Below are 21,778 nucleotides of genomic sequence, written 5' to 3'. Positions count from 1 at the left end.
ACAATAAGCACAAAGCGTACCAGGTGACGACAAGAAGGCCGACCGGACCACTACTCCTGACCACCCTAGGTACTAGGTCAGTCTACAGGAAAGTTTTGGCTCTGATACCAACTGTAACGCCCCCAAAATTCACTACAAGGAATGGGGTACCGTTGCCATAACTATTCACCCCTTTTGTTTTTTTTTCATTAATGAAACATAAGATGGAAGAAAACCCGTGGGGTTTCGGTCACAAAAAAAAAAACAAAAAACCTGGAAACACATATTGGCCTCAATGGCTAATAACCCAAAAAAAGAAAAGGGACCGGATCCTAGGAAACCCACAATTTGCTTCAGTGGCTAATAAACCAATTAAAGAAAGTTACAATTATTTGTTTCCACAATTCAACAACTCACCTTGGTTTTAAACAATAATAATGAATCCGGACAGCTAACAGCTCGGTGAAAGAACAAGTATGAAATAAGAAAAAAAAACAAAAAAAAAACGTCCCATGAGTCAACAAAATCTGATACCGCTAGCACTAAGTTTCTAACGCGAAAGGCAAGGAAATCCCAATCCAACTATCCTAAACAAAACATAACTAGTGGTCCCTCCTCAGTCAAGCCTCCTCCACGTCATCACCACGGCCGAGGGTCCTGTTCACACCGTGAACTGGATCGTCGTGTCGTCGCCGGTTGTGGTCATCAGAGGAAGGCTCGCCGGCGATGGTCGTGAGGCAGCCCAAGTGGAGAAAGCTTTTTTTTTTCCTTTTTCCTAGAAGCCAACACGTGAAGGTGGGGGAAAAGGCTAGGGTTTCCCTTTTTTTTATATATATCTTTTTGTTTTAAATTCCAAATAGCTAGGGTTTTGGGCATTTGATAAATCCACACAAGGCCCCTTCTTTGGATAAGTTTTGGGTTCTAAGAAAGCCCACTTAACTAATAAATTGATTAAAAGAAAACAAGACCCATGGACTCCAAAAGATTACAAATGCAGACCTCACCTCCCTATACTTAATTAGTTTCAGTAATAGAATTAAGCAATCGGCCCAACGACCCAGGACAAGTGCCACGGCAACCCACTCACAGTCAACAACTATTAAATACATACATAAAACCAATAACTCACAACAATTACTACAATAATTAAAAAACTGACATAGAGCAATTAGATAAATTTAAGATTATCTCTAAGAAGAAACTCCCGGGACTCGAGGGTAATCTGACCTGAGTAACGTAGGGCCGGACCTGAGTAACGCGGGGCGTTACACAGGGCTTCCTCAAGCCTTGCAAGCTACTTCATCATCTTCTACTGCTGAGCCATCATATCATTGATAGCTCCTAAAGGTGCAGCTCCTCGGCAAGAAAGCTTTGGGAGCATCAGATGCTCTAGCAACGGTTTGTCTATCACCAACTTATCCTCGATAAACTCCTTATCATTCAGCACTGACGTGACAAAGCTTGGTGATCAGACTAGGAAATAATGGACACCCGTCTTCTTTATGGCACATTGGATGATCTTGCAATGAATGATTTGCCCTACATTAATCGATTTGCCCTCTAATAAGCATGATAGCAGTATCACCCTTTCCTTTGTGATGGAAGAATCGTGGGTTGTCGACATAATCCTGCATTTGTGAAAATAAAGCCATACATTTTGTTTAGAAGTTATTAAGCTGGACAATAGCAAGTGATCACCCTAGGGTGTAATTGTCCAAGCAGCTCTCTTTATCTCAACCACACTTAGGGCATGCTCCAATTGCTGCAGCGTGGGCTGCTGCACCTATTTGTTGATATCCGCTTTTGGCCTGTTTGGCAGTTGTAAGGTTTTGTTGATGTGCTCTGGCGACCAGTTTACCTCCATCTCTCTAACCACCATGCACCCGATGCTATTCGAATAAAAATTCATGCAGAACTTCCTGACCAGCCCCATGGTTACTAGAATGGAGGGCACGTATAAATGCTCCCACCCTCTTAGGTCAAAACCCCATGTCAGTCACCCACATCCGATGATCCGGTTCAACTTGCTAGCCTCCAAGCCCGGTGAAGAAAGAAATGCAAATTCAAAAGATCTCGTGAGCTAATGGTGCCTGAGAGTGCCATAACATAAGTAACTTAGTGCTCTCGGCAACCAAAGGGGACGTAGGGGGAGATGGAACAACGTCCAAGCTGTGACAACCCAACAGCAAGAACCTGCTTCTCAGCAAAGAAAGTTCCACGGAGCCAAGCATTCTGCCAGACGTCCTGGCCTGGGAGCCACGAAAGCTTTTGTTTTAGTATTGAGTAGTACTAAAATAGCTAAGTTGACAAAGGTAAACAGCCCCCTATTTTTTATAGTCGTAAAGGGCTTCTCAGAAAAGTTGAAGGAGGCATTCGAAAGCGTCGAGACTGCCCTGTGCTACGCCTATATCTCCAGGTGCCAGACTATCTGCCCCTACTCAACTAAAAAAAAAGGCAGGCTGCCCTGACAACCGACACTCTACCTCGAGCTTTTGTTCTTGGACCGAATCTCATTTCCTGGAGCGCTAAGAAGCTGCTAGGATTTCCCGAGGATCTAAAACCTCAATCCTTGAGCAATTTCCTACACAAATTGGGCATGTCGGTCGGATGAAAGCTTTTATCTAAAAAAGAACTCATGTTGCTTGACTTTCTTGAAGTTCTCAACCGCTTTGTGATCAACAAAATGGCTGTAGGTGGCCTCATATGGTAGCATCATGTTGAACGGCTTGCAAGAGCCGGAGGATGTTGGGCCCTACAGAACAGAAGGGGAAATAGATTGTCGCTTCTTCTCAGACGAATAAACGATCTTTACAAATTTAAAGGGCTTCTTCCCCTTGCTTTTTGTCGCTGGAGGCGGAGGGATTAACTCTTGGTCTTTTGGGCTCTTGCAGACTTAACCTTCTTGCTCGGGCTAGGGGAGACAAGAGATTCTTGACAATCTTTTTGTTGGGTGTCTTGCCCTAAACTCGTAGTTTGTATTATGTAAAAACAAATGTATATTCAATAAATTTGTTGTTGAAACATTGAATTTTCCAAATACAATAAACTAAACATCCAAGGTTATTTTAATGTAATCGGGACAGTATATATACTGGGTATATATTTGATATACGGGGTATGTATTTGATATACCCCTGATATATGAATGGATAATATCCCGTGAATAACCTAAATGGTCTATAGTATATGGATAAGGCTGGGTACCTTATCCTGGCAACACTATGGATACGACCCACTCTGTAAAGATTATAGACGACTCGATCCAGGTCATTCGTGTGGAGACATGCAATTGGGGGTATCCTGTACAATGAGTTTGTATAAGTCCGGACCGCGAAATAGGCAATCTTTAGATGTAACACCGTTAACTAATAGATTGTTATTTCTTAGGATGACCAGGAAACTCATTCTCAATCCTGAGTGAGTTATGGACTCCTGTCCTTGAGGGCTCGTCCTTTGATCTGTATGGGTGAGAGTGGCCCGAGTCGCCGAGTCAACATTCCTACCATTTTGGGGACGAGACCGAGTGGGGAGCTGGGAACATAACTTCACAAGATGGAATTCTCTCCTCCTCGACTTTAGGGGAGTAGATGAGTGTTCCCTTAAATGCTGACTCCGGGACTTGAACAAGGGGCCCCACCCTCTCATTGGCATAGAGGCACTTTCAGTTATTGGTTGGACCATAACCGGGTTGTTCATTAGAGGAGTAGTGGTGTTGAAGGAGTAAGATGTAAATCAGGGGTAAAACGGTAATTTGACCCAACTTGAGTTACGAACATTCCCGAAGGATTGACTCGTCATTAATGGTCGTGTATCCATGGACACGAAAACATTCTGCAGTGAGAAGAGTGCAACTACGGGTCTTTAGTGGAATGACCCGTAGTTAACGAATCTAGATTAACTCGATGAATGAGTTGGACCAATTAATCTTGCATCGTTGGAGCTTCAGATCTGTAGGTCCATTAGGTCCCCTTGGTAGCTCATAACGGGTAAAACGAGGATCAAGTTTTTGGAAGAATTTGAATTGTTCAAATTACTTAAGGGATTATATGTATATTGATACATTATAATATATAGTTAATTGTAAATTAAAATTATATATTATGAGAGATATTATTTGAATGTGATTCAAATAAAATTAATATGAATAAGATTCATATTAAAACTATAGGTAAAAAATAATGTGCATAAGATCTTCATTAGAACTATAGGTTATACGAGAGAAATGTTATAGAATATGATTCTATTTTTTATGATAAATAATTAAGTGTTAATTATTTATTTGGTTTTATATATATATATGAATTATTAATTGGATTAATAATTAATAATTATTTATTAATTAATATGATCAGTTAATAAAATAATTTTATATTTTAATTATTATATATATATTATTTATATATAAATATATATATATATTATTAATATTATTAATATTAATAATATTAAACTCCCCTGCAAAATTGCAGGGAGTGGGAGGTTAGTGTGATGTGGGGAGTTACCCCACGTCACTGCTTTTTGTTTTTTTTTTTTTGCAGTTCTGCAAAAGACAGAGAATAGAAGAAAAACACCCAAGGTTTTTTTCTCTAATTTTAAGCTCTTTCTCTCGATTTTTTCCCTCTCGCTCCAAAGGATTGCTCCCACCAGCACGATCCCGAGACCCAAGAGGATAGCGAGAAAGATCCGGTGGTGGTGTTCGAGGGGAACTCACTGAAGAAACGTTCTTCAAATGTTTGATTTTTCCCCTATATTTCCTTCTTTCCATTTGGATTTTGTATCCCGAAAATCAGCAACGAAGATCCACTTCCGCTCTAGGAATCACATCACTTCACTTTTGCTACCTCATTCTAGACGTTGGCCCAAAAGTAGCGACCCTTTCGCCTGCTTAGCAGGAATTGTCTCATTTGGGGCAATAGACGTTGACTTGGCTGCCAGCTTGTGCACAGATTTTATAGCATTCTGCATTGGGGCTTCGCGGTAGGGAAGACAACTTACGATAAGGCTAGGCGATACAGTCATTGAGTGGCAGGGGAGCCTTCTACAGTCATGACTAGGTTTGTGGCGGGGGCTCGAGGATTTTATGAGATGGTGGGTTGGGGCTGTGAGAGGTTTGAGCGGGGATAGGATGGGCTACACTACAACAGGTGCTTTTTCCTAAGCAGGTTGTGGCGGTGAAGGTTTGCAGATTTGAAAAATATCATGCATGATCTGAACTTGTTGGGCTGATCTGCATCGAACTTCGTGACCTGAAAGCATCGCTAGGCGTGATGTGTTTTGGATCATCAACATAATCATTTGCCGACTGGTCACTATCGGACAACTTAACCTCTAGGTATTTGTTGCAGTTGGCTTTCTGTTTGTACGAGGCATTCTAGGCGTGAGTTAGGTTGAAGGGAAGAAAATGGTGAGGGGTTCTGAATTTTAAGGACAACAAATGAGGAGGGTTGTCTGGAGAGGCTAGACAAATCGTGGGCCGCTTGAGTAGAGAATGAGAGGTACATGAATGAACCGATACCATATCCGAATGAGAGAGATCTTGAGATCATGGAAGAATGATCAACAAAGGCTTAAAAGAATTAATAGTCATTACCTATACTAACAAGGTGCACCTTCCTTTTCGATGACTCAATCATAAGAGCTCCAAAATTAAGCGTGCTAGACTTGGAGCAATCTTAAGTTGAGTGACCTCCTAGTTGCTTTATTAGGAAGTATGTGAGTGAGGACAAAGTATGAAGACGGTGGCGCTGCCAAGTCGTAAGAGAATGTCGGGACAAATAGGTGTCAAATCTAGATTTCGAATCCTGGTCAAAATATTGGGCTTGGGGCGTTACATACCGCCACGTCCCTTACGATTTTGTTTAAATTTTCTCCCAAATAATTTTACCAAAACTTCCATTTCCATCCAGTACTTCTTCCCTTAATTAATTTTTACATTTAATCTTAGTGCCCACGACGTAATAATTCACCCGTTTCGTTTTGCCATTGCATGCATGCTTGGCACGTGTGTCTTCTGGGGTGTTAATGCTCCCGCCTCTTTCCTTGTCTCTGCCAAACGTCTCTCTCCACTTTCAATTAATGCTCCATCCTCATAAACACTCTAGATCTTCTTTTGCCTTACAAATACTCTTGCCGATGATAAAACTATAGGAAATTAGAAAACAAACTAAGACTAAGCAAAATTAAATGAGACAAAACCAAAAGTAACTAGAAATTGGTGATAGAGATAATTAAAATTAATGCCCTGCTCCATTTATTCCCTTCTTCCTTTGGTTTAGTCCACAACGAATTGGTGAGTTCCATCATATCTCAACAACTACTCTCCCTTCTAGGTTGTATTCTTAAATCATGCCATTTTCTAAATTTTCTCCTTCTAGATCTTGACATTCTCATATGCTGCTTGTCTAAATTCCTCAAGCTCCAGAATTGTAGCCTTCTTACATCTCCTGTTGTAGCATAGTGAAATTTAGCTTCTTCACTACCATAAGGCTTTATGCTATAGCTCCAAAAGTAAGTGGCTGGGTTTTCTGAATAGTAGCTTGTATGGTAAAGTACCCAATGATGTTTTAAAAGCTGTGCGATAAGTCCGTAGAGCATCATCTAATTTGATTGCCCTCGAGGTTCCAATTTGATGTTGTATCTTGCAAAAAACATTGCTACATCTTTGTTAATGAAACGAGATCCTTCATCACTAATGGCTACCCTCGGGGTTCCAAACTGTGTAAAAGTGTTATTGTGGAAGAACTTGGTGTTGGGTACTCTGTCCTAAAACTCGTAGTTTGTAAATAGTGAACATTAATGTGAGGTTATTCAGACAAATGTTGTTAAATGAAAGTGAATTTGTTTTTTTAATAAATCCAATAAACTACGAACCCTTGGCTATTATAATGAGTACTTGGACTTTATGTGGAGACATAAACTGGATCAAGTTCAAGTAAATAGCCTAAACAGTCTATAGTACATGGATCAAGTTGGGTACTTTTTCCTGGAGACACTATTGAATACGGCCCGCTTTATGATTGTTACAAATGTTGTAAGGTGTCATAAACGAAGTGATCCTGATTCGTTCGTGTAGAAACATGTGAGCGGGGGTGTTCTACACAATGAAATTGTGTAAGACTGACCCTGAAATAATCAGTGTTACGTATTAACACCGTTTACGGATAACACTGATTAATTTCGTTTATGGATGACCTAAATAACTTGATCTAAATCCTGAGCCATCTATGAACTCTTATTTATTCAGGATTCTCCCTTGATCTGCATAGGTGAGAGTAAACTCATCAGCGCTGCTCAATATGCCTCCCATTTCAGGGATAAGACTGGGTAGATAGCTGGGGACATAGAATTAGCAAGACGGAATTCACTCCTACTCGATTTAGGGATAGTAGAGAGGTTGTTCCCTTAAGGGCTGATCCCGGGTCTTGAACAAGGGGCCCCATCCTCTCACTGGCCCGACAGGAATTGGATTTAGTGATTTGATCCTAAATCAATTGTTCATTAGAGGGATAGTGGTACTTAAGGAGAAAAGATGTAACTTAGGGGTAAAACGGTTTTTTTTACCTAGCTGCGGTTACGAACGGCCTGTGAAGGATCAACTTACCGATGACGGTTATATCGAATGGACACAAATATATCTACAGTGAGGGGAGTGCATCTACAGGCTATAGTGGACAATCCTGTTAGTTAATGAATGTTGATTAACTAAGTTAAAGAGTTTGACCGGTTAGTCTCGAATCGTTGGAGCCCATGATCTGTAGGTCCAACAGGTCTCCATGCTAGCTCATAAATGATAAAATTGATGAACTAGGTGAAGCAAGAATTTGAAGTGTTCAAATTCGATTTTTAAGGGAATATTGTATTTTATATGAGATATAATATATAATCTAATTGACATTTAATGGAGAGTATGACTTACTTAAATTAGTTTTAAATAAGTTCAAAGCATGAAAAAGAGTTGTAATTTGATTAATGTGATTAATCAAGCTTAGGTGTCAAAGACCAATTAATATGAGATATTGATTTGGTTTGGTTTTTGTTTTAATAGAAAATTGATATTTCAATTTTTGTTTTTATAAAAATTAGTTTTATCAAAGTTTTATTTAAAAAATCAAGTTAGTGGAAAAATCCAACTTCAAAGATGGATTTTCCCACTAACTAGTGGTTTTTGAAGTGTTTCTTCAAGGCAATGACACCTATCTTTTACATGCTAGTAGAGTTTGAAGTGGAAGGCATGCAAGGCATGTCTTTGCATGCATTTGGTCTTTATATAGGTGATGAAGATCACTTGGATAAGGCTAATGCTTACTTGCATAAGTGCAGAATTTTTCCACTCAAATTTCTATTGTCTTCTCCTAGCCATTAGTGTTTTCCTTTTGTTTTCACTCAAAATTCGGTCCCACAACCGTGTTCATCAACCCGAGGATAGCACGGATTTGTCGTTAGTGGTCCCATTTGTTGGGTGTGTTGCCTTAAACTCGTAGTTTGTATTTTGTAAAAATAAATGTCTATTTAATAAATTTTTATTCAATAAATTTGTTGTTGAATCATAGCTTTGCATTGTCCAAAATCCAATAAACTAAACATCCAAGGTCATTTTTGATGTAATCGGGACAGTATATATACTGAGTATATAGTTGATATACGGGGTATATATTTGATATACCCCTGATATATGAATGGATAATGTCCCGTGATTAACCTAAAGGGTCTATAGTATATGGATAAGGTTGGGTATCTTATCCTGGCAACACTATGGATACGGCCCGCTCTGTAAAGGTTACAGACGACTCGATCCAGGTCATTCGTGTGGAGACATGCGAGTGGGGGTACCTATACAATGAGTTTGTATAAGACCGGACCGCGAACATAGGCAATCTTTAGATGTAACACCGTTAACTAATAGATTGCCATTTCTTAGGATGATCAGGCAACTCATTCTCAATCCTGAGTGAGTTATGGACTCTTGCCCGTGAGGGCTCGTTCTTTGATCTGTATGGGTGAGAGTGGCCCGAGTCCCCGACTCAACATTCCTACCTTTTTGGGGACGAGACCGAGTGGGGAGCTGGGAACATAACTTCACAAGATAGAATTCACTCCTCCCTGACTTTAGGGGAGTAGAGGAGTGTTCCCTTAAATGCTGACTCCGGGACTTGAACAAGGGGCCCCACCCTCTAATTAGCCGAGAGGGACTTCCGGTTATTGGTTGGACCATAACCGGGTTGTTCATTAGAGGAGCAGTGGTGTTTAAGGAGTAAGATGTAACTCAGGGGTAAAATGGTAATTTGACCCAACTTGAGATACGAACACTCGTGAAGGATTGACTCGTCATTTATGGTCGTATATCCATGGACACGAAAACGTTCTGCAGTGAGGAGAGTGCAACTGCGGGTCTTTAGTGGAATGACCCGTAGTTAACGAATCTTGATTAACTCGGTCAATGAGTTTGACCGATTAATCTCGCATCGTTGGTGCTTCTGATCTGTAGGTCCATTAGGTCCCCTTGCTAGCTCATAACGGGTACAACGAGGATCAAGGTTTTGGAAGAATTTGAAATGTTCAAATTACTTAAGGGATTATATGTATATTGATACATTATAATATATATAGTTAATTATAAATTAAAACTATATATTATGAGAGAAATTATTTGAATGAGATTCAAATAAAATTAATATGAATAAGATTCATGTTAAAACTATAGGTAAAAAATAATGTGCATAAGATGTACATTAGAACTATAGGTTATACGAGAGAAATGTCATAGAATATGATTCTATTTTTAGGATAAATAATTAAATGTTAATTATTTATTTGATTTATATATATATATATTAATTTTATAATATTTAATAATTATTTATTAATTAATATGATTAATTAATAAATTAAGTTTATATTTTAATTATTATATATATATTAATTATTTATATAAATATATATATATTTATTAATATATATATATTAATTATTTATATAAATATATGTATATTATTAATATTTTTAATATTAATAATATTAAACTCCCCTACAAAATTGCAAGGGAGTGGGAGGTTAGTGTGACGTGGGGAGTTACCCCACATCACTGTTTTTGTTTTTTGCAGTTGTGCAAAAATACAGAATACAGAACAAAGAAGTGGAACTCCCAGTTTTTCTCTCCATCAAGCTCTCTCCCTCAACTCTCCTTGACATTCCAAACAAAAGGCTCTCACAAGCACGGTTCTCGAAACCAAAGAGGATAGCAAGGAAGACATAGTGGTGGTGTTCGAGGGAAACTTGTTGAAGAAACGTTCTTCAAAGGTAAAGTTTCCTCTGTATTTTCCTACTTTGTAAATCGATTTTGTATCCCGAAAATCAGCACCTAAAATCCGTTTCTGCTCCGGGAATCACATCCCTTCACCATTGAGTTAGGAGAAGAAGTTATAATGGAGGTCTTCAAAGGTATAAAGTTAATCTTTTTCTCTTTACCTTTTTCATCTTTTTTCCAAGCATGCTTATTTTAGTTAAATTGCTTCATTAAGTGTATTATGATCCTTAGCTTCCGCTGTGCATGTCTAAGAGTTCCATCATGTGGTATCAGAGCATGCTTTTTACACTTATTTAGCTTGGTGGGGTTTAATTCATAAGATGAATTGTTGCATGTACTAAAACGGTTTCTGTTTTGGCATCCCTTCTTTTAGCTTGCTTTTGGTTATTTAATTATTGTAATTAAGCCCTCGTTTTGGGCTTTGTTGTGCTTGATCGAGTCTGTAATTTACTTGAGTCATTTAGAGTTAATCAGAGGTTGTAAACGAAGCCGGTTCAAGATCAAAAGCATGCTGTCTTTTCCGTTATTTTTGCTGTTTTTTGAATTTCCAGCACTTAATTTCACCTTTTGGAGGCCGATTCGAGTACCTTGGAAGGCAGTTTGGGCGGTTCAAGGCTACTTCAAGCTTATTAATGTAATAGCTTAGTTTGTGTGTGCTTGGGATGCCAAAATCAACCATTTTTAGTAGTTGTTCAATTATTTATGCATGTTTGATGTATGTTTAATTGAAGATTAAATCCTTTATGCATAAAGTATGTCATATAGATTTAAAACCCCGCCATAGGATAAGCATGGTTGCATTTATGTTATAAGAGTTATAATGTATGTGAATGCATGGAATTAATTTCATAAATTAGATATAAATGTTATATTAGTTTATGACTTTAATTAGTGAATGCATGGAATTAATTTCATAAATTAGATATAAATGTTATATTAGTTTATGACTTTAATTGGTGAATGCATGAAATTAATATCATAAATTAGATATAAATGTTATTAGTTTATGACTTTACTAAGTGGATGCTTGTTTTAGATTTATGTCAATCATATAATTGTTATGTCTATATATATTTTATAAGTGTTATAAAATCACTTAGACTTTTATAATCTATAAGAAAGATAAACTTGCATGCTCACCTAGGGTTAACCGGTGCATAGCAATTTGTTCCGTCTAATAGTTAAAATAGGACGATAACTTATAAAACAAAAGTTGTTTACTCACCCGGTGAGATCTTGTCTAAGGTTGGGGGTACTTAAGTTGACGGTTTACGAAACACCTCCTACCTGGAGATCAAACTGGCGTCTGAGTCAATAACCCTATTTTTATGAGCATGCGTGAGAGATGTGAGGTAATAAAATTGGTTTATCACCTAGACATCGTAGGTTAATCCCAGTATAAGAGTTATACTGGGAAAATCACCTAGACTTAGGTTGTATATAATTAGCCGGTATATAGCTTAATAATTACCCAATTTTTATAATAGAACACTTTAGTGGGAGATTAATAGTGTATGAGATACATTATTTATAGCTGTCACGTTCCTAAGAGTTCACACCGTGAGATTCATGCTCGGCTTCGAGTTGCTATTTGGGCAATCTCCCTTCGGAAAGTATTTGCATGGGTCAATAACAAGGTGAATAGGGGAAGTAGTTCATAGTAAGTGGGTGAAGGGTGTGTGTCAACACGTCCCACGGTCTCTTCCATTAGGTCACACCGTGAGATTCTTATGTTGCACCTGCTTGGTGTTTATAAGCGTCTATCCCTTCGGAGGGTTGTAACATAGGATGCGGAATACCGTGAACTCCAAAAATGGATAGGGTTACTTAGGTCTGTTTTCAGCAATTGTCTCTCCTTCGAGGGCTTGTTTGATTCCGATCTCTGTAATTCGAAAATGGCGGGTCTACACTTACAAGACTTGCTACGTGTTAGTAAATTCTTGACCAAATTAACGATAAGTAAGTACTATAGAGATAAGAGTTACTCCAGAGGTAGTATTTAATCAAGAATGTCTTGATTCGGTGAAGGAGTAGTCGACTGCCCTTCGGTGGGGCCTACTCTGACTCACTGAAGTATCGTTGCAAAAGTAATAATGAATGGGTACATTATTTCTTGCTAAATAAAATTGGATGAAATAATTAAAGAGTTATACAATTCACTAATAGTTTTGTTCACTTTTCATCAATGTCTACTTCAACTATACAACTGCTAGCTTCCGATAAACTTAACGGAGACAATTACGGAATATGGAAATCGAATTTAAGCACAATACTAGTTATTGACGATCTAAGGTTCGTTTTAACGGAGGAGTGTCCTCCAGCCCCTGCCCCTAATGCAAACCGAACAGTTCGGGATGCCTATGATAGATGGGTTAAAGCTAATGAAAAAGCTCGTGTCTACATTTTAGCCAGTATATCAGAAGTATTGTCTAAAAAGCACGAGAGATTAGCAACTGCAAGAGAGATCATGGACTCTCTACAAGCCCTATTTGGACAACCATAAAAAACTATCATGCATGATGCGATTAAGTATGTTTACAACTACAGAATGAAGGAAGGATCTTCCGTAAGGGAGCATGTTTTGAACATGATGGTTCACTTCAACGTTGCAGAAGTGAACGGCGCAGTCATGAACGAAATAAGTCAGGTTGGATTCATCATGCAATCTCTTCCGAAGAGTTATTTTCAATTCAAAACGAATGCTATGATGAATAAGATTGAATACAACCTGACAACCCTTCTGAATGAACTCCAACTTTACGAATCTTTGTTGAAAAACAAAGGTTTTGAGGCTGAGGCAAATGTTGCTACTACCTCAAAGAGAAAATTCCACAAGGGATCTTCCTCTGGGAGTAAATCTGGACCTTCTTATCAGAAGAAAGGAATTCAGAAGAAGAAGAAGGACAAAGGGAAGGGGAAGGCTCCGGCTGCGGTAAAAGGCAACGAAAAAATTGCAAAAGGAAAATGTTTCCATTGCAATGAAAATGGGCACTGGAAAAGAAATTGCCCCAAATACCTCGCCGAGAAAAGAGCTGAGAAGGAAAACCAAGGTAAATTCGAATTACTAGTCATTGAAACATGTATAGTGGAGAATGATGATGCTACCTGGATACTAGATTCAGGAGCCACTAATCATGTTTGTTCTTCTTTTCAGGAAACTAGTTCCTGGAGACTGCTTGGAGAAGATGAGGTCACTCTTCGGGTTGGATCAGGGGAGCTCATCTCAGCAAAAGCAGTGGGAGGAATTAAGTTGATTTTTGGAAATAGATATCTGTTTTTGGAAAATGTTCTTTATGTACCTTCCTGTAAACGGAACTTGATATCTATTTCATGTTTGCTAGAAAATTTGTACATCGTAAATTTCAATCTTAATGAAGCGTTCATTTTGAAAAGAGGCGTACAAATATGTTCTGCATACCTAGAAAACAACTTATATAAGTTAAAACCAACGAAAGTTGAAGCTGTCTATAATACTAAAATGTTTAAAACGGTTGAAACTCAAATTAAAAGGCAACGTGTTTGTCAAAGTACCTATCTTTGGCCCTTAAGACTTGGACACATTAATCTCAATAGGATTGAGAGATTGGTTAAGAGCAGACTTCTAAGCAAGTTAGAAGATGATTCTTTGCCGCCATGTGAGTCATGTCTTGAGGGAAAAATGACAAAGAGATCTTTTACTGGAAAAAGTCATCGAGCCAAAGAACCTTTAGAACTCGTACATTCAGACCTTTGTGGACCAATGAATGTTAGAGCTCGAGGAGGGTATGAATATTTCATCAGCTTTATTGATGATTTTTCTAGGTATGGTTACATTTACCTGATAAATCACAAGTCTGAAGCCCTTGAAAAGTTCAAGGAGTTTAAGATCGAGGTTGAGAACCAATTAGGTAAAACAATTAAGACACTTCGATCAGATCCAGGTGGGGAGTATATGGACTTGAAATTTCAAGACTATATGATAGAACATGGAATTCAGTCACAACTCTCTGCACCAGGAACGCCTCAGCAGAACGGTGTATCTGAACGAAGAAACAGAACATTGTTAGACATGGCTCGATCCATGACGAGTTTTGCTCAGTTGCCTAACTCGTTCTGGGGGTATGCAATAGAGACTGCAGCTTACATTTTGAATAACGTTCCCTCTAAAAGTGTTTTAGAAACACCTCATGAGTTATGGACCGGGCGCAAAGCTAGTTTACGTCATTTTCGAATCTGGGGTTGTCCAGCACACGTGTTGGTACAAAATCCTAAGAAATTGGAACGTCGTTCAAAATTGTGTCTTTTTGTGGGATACCCTAAAGGAACGAGAGGTGGTCTGTTTTATGATCCTCAAGATGAAAAGGTAGTTGTATCGACAAACGCCACATTCCTAGAGGAAGACCACATACGAGATCATAAACCCCGCAGCAAACTAGTATTAGAAGAGATTTCAAAAGATGCTACAGATAAATCAACAAGAGTTGTTGATCAGACTGGTCCATCAACAAGAGTTGATAATAGACCAAGCACATCTGGTCCGTCACATCCTTCTCAAGAGATGAGAGAGCCTCGACATAGTGGCAGAGTTGTAAGACAGCCTGACCACTATAGGTTTAATTGAAACCGAAGTCACCATGCCTGATGATGGCTTAGAGGATCCATTGACCTATAAAAGGGCAATGTATGATGTTGATCGAGATCAGTGGATCAAAGCCATGGACCTCGAAATGGAGTCTATGTACTTCAATTCATTCTGGGAGCTTGTAGACAAACTAGATGAGGTAAGACCTATCGGTTGCAAATGGATCTATAAGCGTAAAAGAGACCATTCGGGAAAGGTACAAACCTATAAAGCCCGATTAGTAGCAAAAGGTTACACCCAGGTGGAGGGGATAGACTATGAAGAAACCTTTTCACCTGTTGCTATGATTAAATCTATTAGGATACTTTTATCCATTGCCACTTTTTATGATTATGAAATTTGGCAAATGGATGTCAAAACTGCCTTTCTGAATGGTTATCTTGACGAAAGTATCTATATGGTCCAACCAGAAGGGTTCGTAGAACAGGGTCAGGAACAAAAAGTTTGCAAACTTAAAAAATCCATTTATGGATTAAAACAAGCATCCAGATCCTGGAACATGAGATTTGACGCTGCGGTCAAATCTTACGGTTTTGAACAAAATATTGATAAACCTTGTGTTTACAAAAGGATCATCAACTCCACGGTAGCATTTCTTGTTTTGTATGTAGATGACATCCTACTTATTGGGAATAATGTAGGATATTTAACTGACATTAAAAATTGGCTAGAAACCCAATTTCAAATGAAAGATCTTGGAGAGGCACATTATGTTCTAGGTATCCAAATAGTTCGAAACCGAAATAACAGAACGCTAGCTATGTTTCAAACATCTTATATAGACAAAGTATTATCTAAATATAAGATGTAGGATTCCAAGAGAGGTCTTCTACCTTTCAGATATGAAATACATCTATCGAAGGAACAATGTCCTAAGACACCTCAAGAAATGGAGGATATGAGACGTGTTCCCTATGCATCAGCAATCGGGAGTTTGATGTATGCAATGCTATGTACCCGACCAGACATATGCTTTGCAGTAGGGATAGTCAGTAGGTATCAGTCCAATCCCGGTTATGCACATTGGACTGCTGTTAAGAATATCTTCAAGTATCTTAGGAGAACAAGGAACTATGTGCTCGTGTATGGAAATAAGGATCTGATCCTTACTGGATACACTGACTCCGATTTTCAGACTGATATAGACTCAAGGAGATCTACTTCGGGATCGGTGTTCACTCTTAATGGAGGAGCAGTAGTGTGGAGAAGTATAAAGCAGAGCTGCATTGCCGACTCCACAATGGAAGCAGAATATGTTGCTGCATGCGAAGCAGCCAAGGAAGCAGTATGGCTTAGGAAGTTCCTAAATGATCTAGAAGTTGTTACAGACATACATCTGCCCATCACTTTGTATTGCGATAACAGTGGGGCAGTGGCGAACTCCAAAGAACCGAAAAGCCATAAGCGTGGAAAGCATATTGAGCGCAAATACCATCTCATCAGAGAAATTGTGCAGAGAGGAGACGTTAGTGTAAGACAAATAGCGTCTAAGCACAACATTGCTGATCCATTTACGAAGGCCCTCCCGGCTAGTGTTTTTTAGAGTCATCTAAAAAGTTTAGGACTACGATTAGAATAAATAGGGCAAGTGGGAGAAATTGGGTATGAGATGCCCTAGTTTATTGTATTTACATTTCTCGCACTTAACTCAACCACGTTGTAAACCACTAGGAGTTTTAGTCCAAGTGGGAGTTTGTTGGGTACTCTGTCCTAAAACTCGTAGTTTGTAAATAGTGAACTTTAATCTGAAGTTATTCAGATAAATGTTGTTAAATAAAAGTGAATTTGTTTTTTAATAAATCCAATAAACTACGAACCCTTGGCTATTATAATGAGTACTTGGACTTTATGTGGAGACATAAACTGGATCAAGTTCAAGTAAATAGCCTAAACAGTCTATAGTACATGGATCAAGTTGGGTACTTTTTCCTGGAGACACTATTGAATACGGCCCGCTTTATGATTGTTACAAATGTTGTAAGGTGTCATAAACGAAGTGATCCTGATTCGTTCGTGTAGAAACATGTGAGCGGGGGTGTTCTACACAATGAGATTGTGTAAGACTGACTCTGAAATAATCAGTGTTACGTATTAACACCGTTTACGGATAATACTGATTAAATTCGTTTATCGATGACCTAAATAACTTGATCTAAATCCTGAGCCATCTATGAACTCCTATTTATTCAGGATTCTCCCTTGATCTACATGGGTGAGAGTAAGCTCATCAGCGCTGCTCAATATGCCTCCCATTTCAGGGATAAGACTGGGTAGATAGCTGGGGACATAGAATTAGCAAGACGGAATTCACTCCTACTCGATTTAGGGATAGTAGAGAGGTTGTTCCCTTAAGGGCTGATCCCGGGTCTTGAACAAGGGGCCCCATCCTCTCACTGGCCCGACAGGAATTGGATTTAGTGATTTGATCCTAAATCAATTGTACATTAGAGGGATAGTGGTACTTAAGGAGAAAAGATGTAACTGAGGGGTAAAACGGTTTTTTTTTACCTAGCTGAGGTTACGAACGGCCGGTGAAGGATCAACTTACTGATGACGGTTATATCGAATGGACACAAATATATATATCTACAGTGAGGGGAGTGCATCTACAGGCTATAGTGGACAGTCCTGTTAGTTAACGAATGTTGATTAACTAAGTTAAAGAGTTTGACCGGTTAGTCTCGAATCGTTGGAGCCCATGATCTGTAGGTCCAACAGGTCTCCATGCTAGCTCATACAGGATAAAATTGATGAACTAGGTGAAGCAAGAATTTGAAGTGTTCAAATTCGGTTTTTAAGGGAACATTGTATTTTATATGAGATATAATATATAATCTAATTGACATTTAATGGAGAGTATGATTTATTTAAATTAGTTTTAAATAAGTTCAAAGCATGAAAAAGAGTTTGTAATTTGATTAATGTGATTAATCAAGCTTAGGTGTCAAAGACCAATTAATATGAGATATTGATTTGGTTTGGTTTTTGTTTTAATAGAAAATTGATATTTCAATTTTTGTTTTTATAAAAAATAGTTTTATGAAAGTTTTATTTAAAAAATCAAGTTAGTGGAGAAATCCAACTTCAAAGTTGGATTTTCCCAGTAACTAGTGGTTTTTGAAGTGTTTCTTCAAGGCAATGACACCTATCTTTTATATGCTAGTGGAGTTTGAAGTGAAAGGCATGCAAGGCATGTCTTTGCATGCATTTGGTCTTTATATAGGTGATGAAGATCACTTGGATAAGGCTAATGCTTACTTGCATAAGTGTAGAATTTTTCCACTCAAATTTCTATTGTCTTCTTCTAGCCATTAGTGTTTTCCCTTTGTTTTCACTCAAAATTCGGTCTCACAACCGTGTTCATCAACAAGAGGATAGCACGGATTTGTCGTTGGTGGTCCCATTGAGTTAGGAGAAGAAGTTATAATAGAGGTCTTCAAAGGTATAAAGTTAATCTTTTTCTCTTTACCTTTTTCATCTTTTTTCCAAGCATGCTTATTTTAGTTAAATTGCTTCATTAAGTGTATTATGATCCTTAGCTTCCGCTGTGCATGTCTAAGAGTTCCATCACTTGGTTACCACCTTAGCATGACTAGTAAAGCAAGCAGTTGCTTCTACCCACTTAGAGATGTAATCTACTGCTAATAATATAAAAATGTGCCCATTGGATGAGGGAGAAGGACCCATAACATCTATTCCCCAAATGTCAAAAAGCTCCACCTTAAGGATATACGTCAATGGCATTTCTGATATTTTGGAGATATTTTCTATCTTTCAACATTCATCACAATGCTTCACCAACTCATGAGCATCCTTAAAAATAGTTGGCCAAAAGTACCCACTCTGAAAAACCTTGGCTACTGTCCTTTGGCCTTAAAATGTCCTCCATAGGGTGTAGAATGTCATTTTGCTAGGACATGACGTGCTTCAGCATGGGCAATGCACTTCCTCATGATTTTGTCTTGCCATAACTTGTAGAGAAAAGTACCATCCCAAAAATAGAATTTACACTCATGAAGGAACCTCTTCAATTGCTGCTTGTTCATCTCACTCGATTTAATACCATAGGATACTAAATTGGCGATATCCACAACCCACAACTCTCCCTCTTCTAAATTGAGTTGTCTGATTGCCAACAGCTGCTAATCTTGGAAAGTCTCTCTAATTTAAGTTTCAATGCTTGACTCTCCTGACCAGTTAATCTTTACAGGTGATCTGCTATAAGATTCTCTGATCTTCTATTGTCTTTTGATTTCAATATCAAATTATTGCAAGAGAAAAATCCAGCAAAGGAATTGGGGTTTGACATCTTTCTTTGTGAATAAATACTTCAAGGGTGCATGATCTGTGTAGACTACCACCTTTGTGCCCACGAAATAAGCTATGAACTTCTCGAAGGTGAACATTACTACCAGCAACTTCTTCTCTGTTGTTGTGTTGTTGATTTGTGCCTCAATCAAAGTCATGCTAGCATAGTAGATGGGGTATAGTACCTTGCCCTTCCTTTGAGCTAAAACAGCTTCCACAGCATAGTCGCTTGCGTCGCACATCAGCTCAAAAGGTTAAGTTCAGTTAGGTGTTGTGATGATTAGAGCATGGGTTAAAGCATGCTTCAGCCTGTTAAAAGCTTGCAAACAATCAAAGGTGGAGTTAAAAGTTTTTATCCGCCTTGAGTAATGAACAGAGAGGTTTAGAGATTTTTTAGAAATCCTTGATGAATCTCCTGTAAAAGCTGGAATGTCCTAGAAAGTTTCGGACTCCTTTGACATTCACTAGTGGTGGCAGCTTCTTAATGCTTATATTTTCGCCTTATCAACCTAAATGCCTTTCTGAGAAACTCAATGCTCCGACATGATGCCCTCCTACACCATGAAATGACATTTTTCCAAATCCAACACTAAATTAGTCTCTTCATACCTCTGTAAAACCTTGTGCAAATTCTCTAAGCATTCTACGAAGATTTATCCAATACTAAGAAGTCTTCCATGAAGCACTGAAATGTTGCCATCATGCAGCACTGAAATGTTGCTGGTGCATACAGAGTCCGAATGACATCCATCGAAAAGCAAACTTTCCATAAGGACATGAATGTTATCTTGTGCTGATCTTGCAGTGCTATAGTGGATATTGATTATAACCACGATAACCATCCAAGAAACAGTAATACTCTTGTCTAGCAAGCCTGTCTAACATCTGACCAATGAACGGGAGAGGGAAATGATCCTTCTTAGTAACATTATTAAGCTTCCTGTAATAAATACACATCTTCTGTCATATGATAGTTCTTGTAGGGACCAACTCATTCTTAGAATTCTCAACTATTGTCATACCCCCTTTCTTTGCCACACATTGAATAAGTCTTACCCATTCGCTGTCTGAAATGGGATAGATAATTCTAGCATCTAACCATTTGATAATCTCCTCATTTACCACCACTTTCATAGCTAGGTTTAGTCTTCTCTATGGCTCCATTGAATTTTTGCATGTTTCCTCCAACACAATCTTGTGTATACAAAAGCTAGGGCTTATCCCTCTGATATCTACAAAAGTCCATCCTATGGCTCTCTTATGCTCTCTCAAGACATTCAACAATTTATTTCCTTTTCCTCGGGTAGATTAGTAGCAATTATAATGGGAAGAGTTTCAAAAGTATCCAAATATACATACTTTGGGTGATGCGATAGCATTTTGAGCTCCAACATTGGTCATTCCTCTATTAACGTCTTCAACTGCTCCTATTCCCATGTATCCAAGTCTAGAGACTCGAAAGCTCTCTTTAATGGTTGCTTCTTGCTAAAATCGTTGTCTAAATAAGTTACTTCTTGAATGTCCTTTGCTTTGGTATCTTGTGCTCCATCTTCGCTATTACTTATATGTTCCTACAAAGCGTCTGAACTCAAATCATCCATGAAGACTTCATGTAATATTCTCAGCACTGAACATTCCTCAAATTCGCAGGGTACTTCATGGAATCATAGATAAAAAACTTCTTGATCCTGCACTCGCATAGTTTCTCCACCCTTGTGCACATCTACCAATGCCCTTCCCATTGCTAGGAATGACCTTCCCAAAATGATTGAGACCTCCTTATCTACATCATAATCAAGAATTATAAAATCAATAGGGAATATTAGTTTATCTACTTATGCCAACACGTCTTCAATTTTTCCTTTAGGGTAAGTAATAGTGGGTTAGCTAAAGTTCACGATAGTGGGTCTTGCTTCACCCATCTCCAACTTCTGGTAGATAGACAACGACATAAGGTTAATACTGGCCCCTATATCACAGAGTTCATGCCCTATTTTTTGCCCTCCTATTGATACAGGTATGGTGAAACTTCTTAGATCATTCATCTTTTATGGGATTTTGCTTGTTAGGATTTTGCTCATTCCTTTGTGAGTGCCACTGTTCAAATTCTCTCAGCCTTCTCTTCTTAGTAAGGACATCCTTTAGAAATCTCACGTAACTAGTCGTTTGCTCTAGCGCTTCCACCAACAGAATATTAACATGCAGCTGCTTCAACACATTTAGAAATTTCTCGAACTGCGCGTCTTGTTTCTTTTTCTACAGCTTTTTGGGGTATGGTGGTGCAGGTATATATTCAGTTGGGGCACTTTAATGCTCTGACTGCTTCTCTTTCTCGAATGCATTCAAATTATATGCTCTAGAATTTACTGCTTTAGCAACCGTTAGATTTTCTTCCTCTTCTCTAACTATGTCATTATGTGGTTCCATAGTCTGTGAACTGCTGCTCACCACTTTTCTGGGTTCTATGACCTTAGATACTAGTGTCGAGGTAGTTCACTCTTCTAACTCAAAACTTATTTCTGCTTTCGGCTCACTTTCCTTATCCATGTTCAATTCTGCATTATTCT

At 38.4% G+C, this 21,778-nt stretch overlaps 1 protein-coding gene and 1 pseudogene across 1 annotated transcript; both read left to right on the top strand.

The window, feature by feature from the left end:
* The first annotated feature begins 12,794 nt into the window (after nt 1-12,794).
* LOC148209045 (uncharacterized) lies at nt 12,795-14,882 on the top strand. Its single transcript, XM_088117400.1, has 3 exons — nt 12,795-13,630; nt 14,084-14,169; nt 14,278-14,882. The coding sequence occupies exons 1-3, from the start codon at nt 12,795-12,797 to the stop codon at nt 14,880-14,882; spliced, it is 1,527 nt and encodes a 508-aa protein (XP_087973526.1).
* Nucleotides 14,883-15,792: 910 nt separating this feature from the next.
* LOC148209044 (secreted RxLR effector protein 161 pseudogene) lies at nt 15,793-16,446 on the top strand (annotated as a pseudogene).
* The last annotated feature ends 5,332 nt before the right edge of the window (nt 16,447-21,778 follow it).

This window comes from Momordica charantia (genome assembly GCF_013281855.1).
Source record: "Momordica charantia cultivar OHB3-1 chromosome 9 unlocalized genomic scaffold, Mcharantia_2.0 BLBB01000009.1, whole genome shotgun sequence".
Lineage (NCBI taxonomy): Eukaryota > Viridiplantae > Streptophyta > Magnoliopsida > Cucurbitales > Cucurbitaceae > Momordica > Momordica charantia.
Note: the sequence above shows the minus strand (reverse complement) of the source record. Positions and strands in the feature narration are given on the sequence as shown.

Coding starts and splice junctions, on each gene's coding strand:
- LOC148209045 (XM_088117400.1), top strand. CDS start 12,795: ATGCATGATGCGATTAAGTATGTTTACAACTACAGAATGAAGGAAGGA. Junction 13,631..14,083: donor TCATGTTTGCTAGAAAATTT/GTACATCGTAAA, acceptor TGATTTTTCTAG/GTATGGTTACATTTACCTGA. Junction 14,170..14,277: donor CGAGGTTGAGAACCAATTAG/GTAAAACAATTA, acceptor TCTCTGCACCAG/GAACGCCTCAGCAGAACGGT.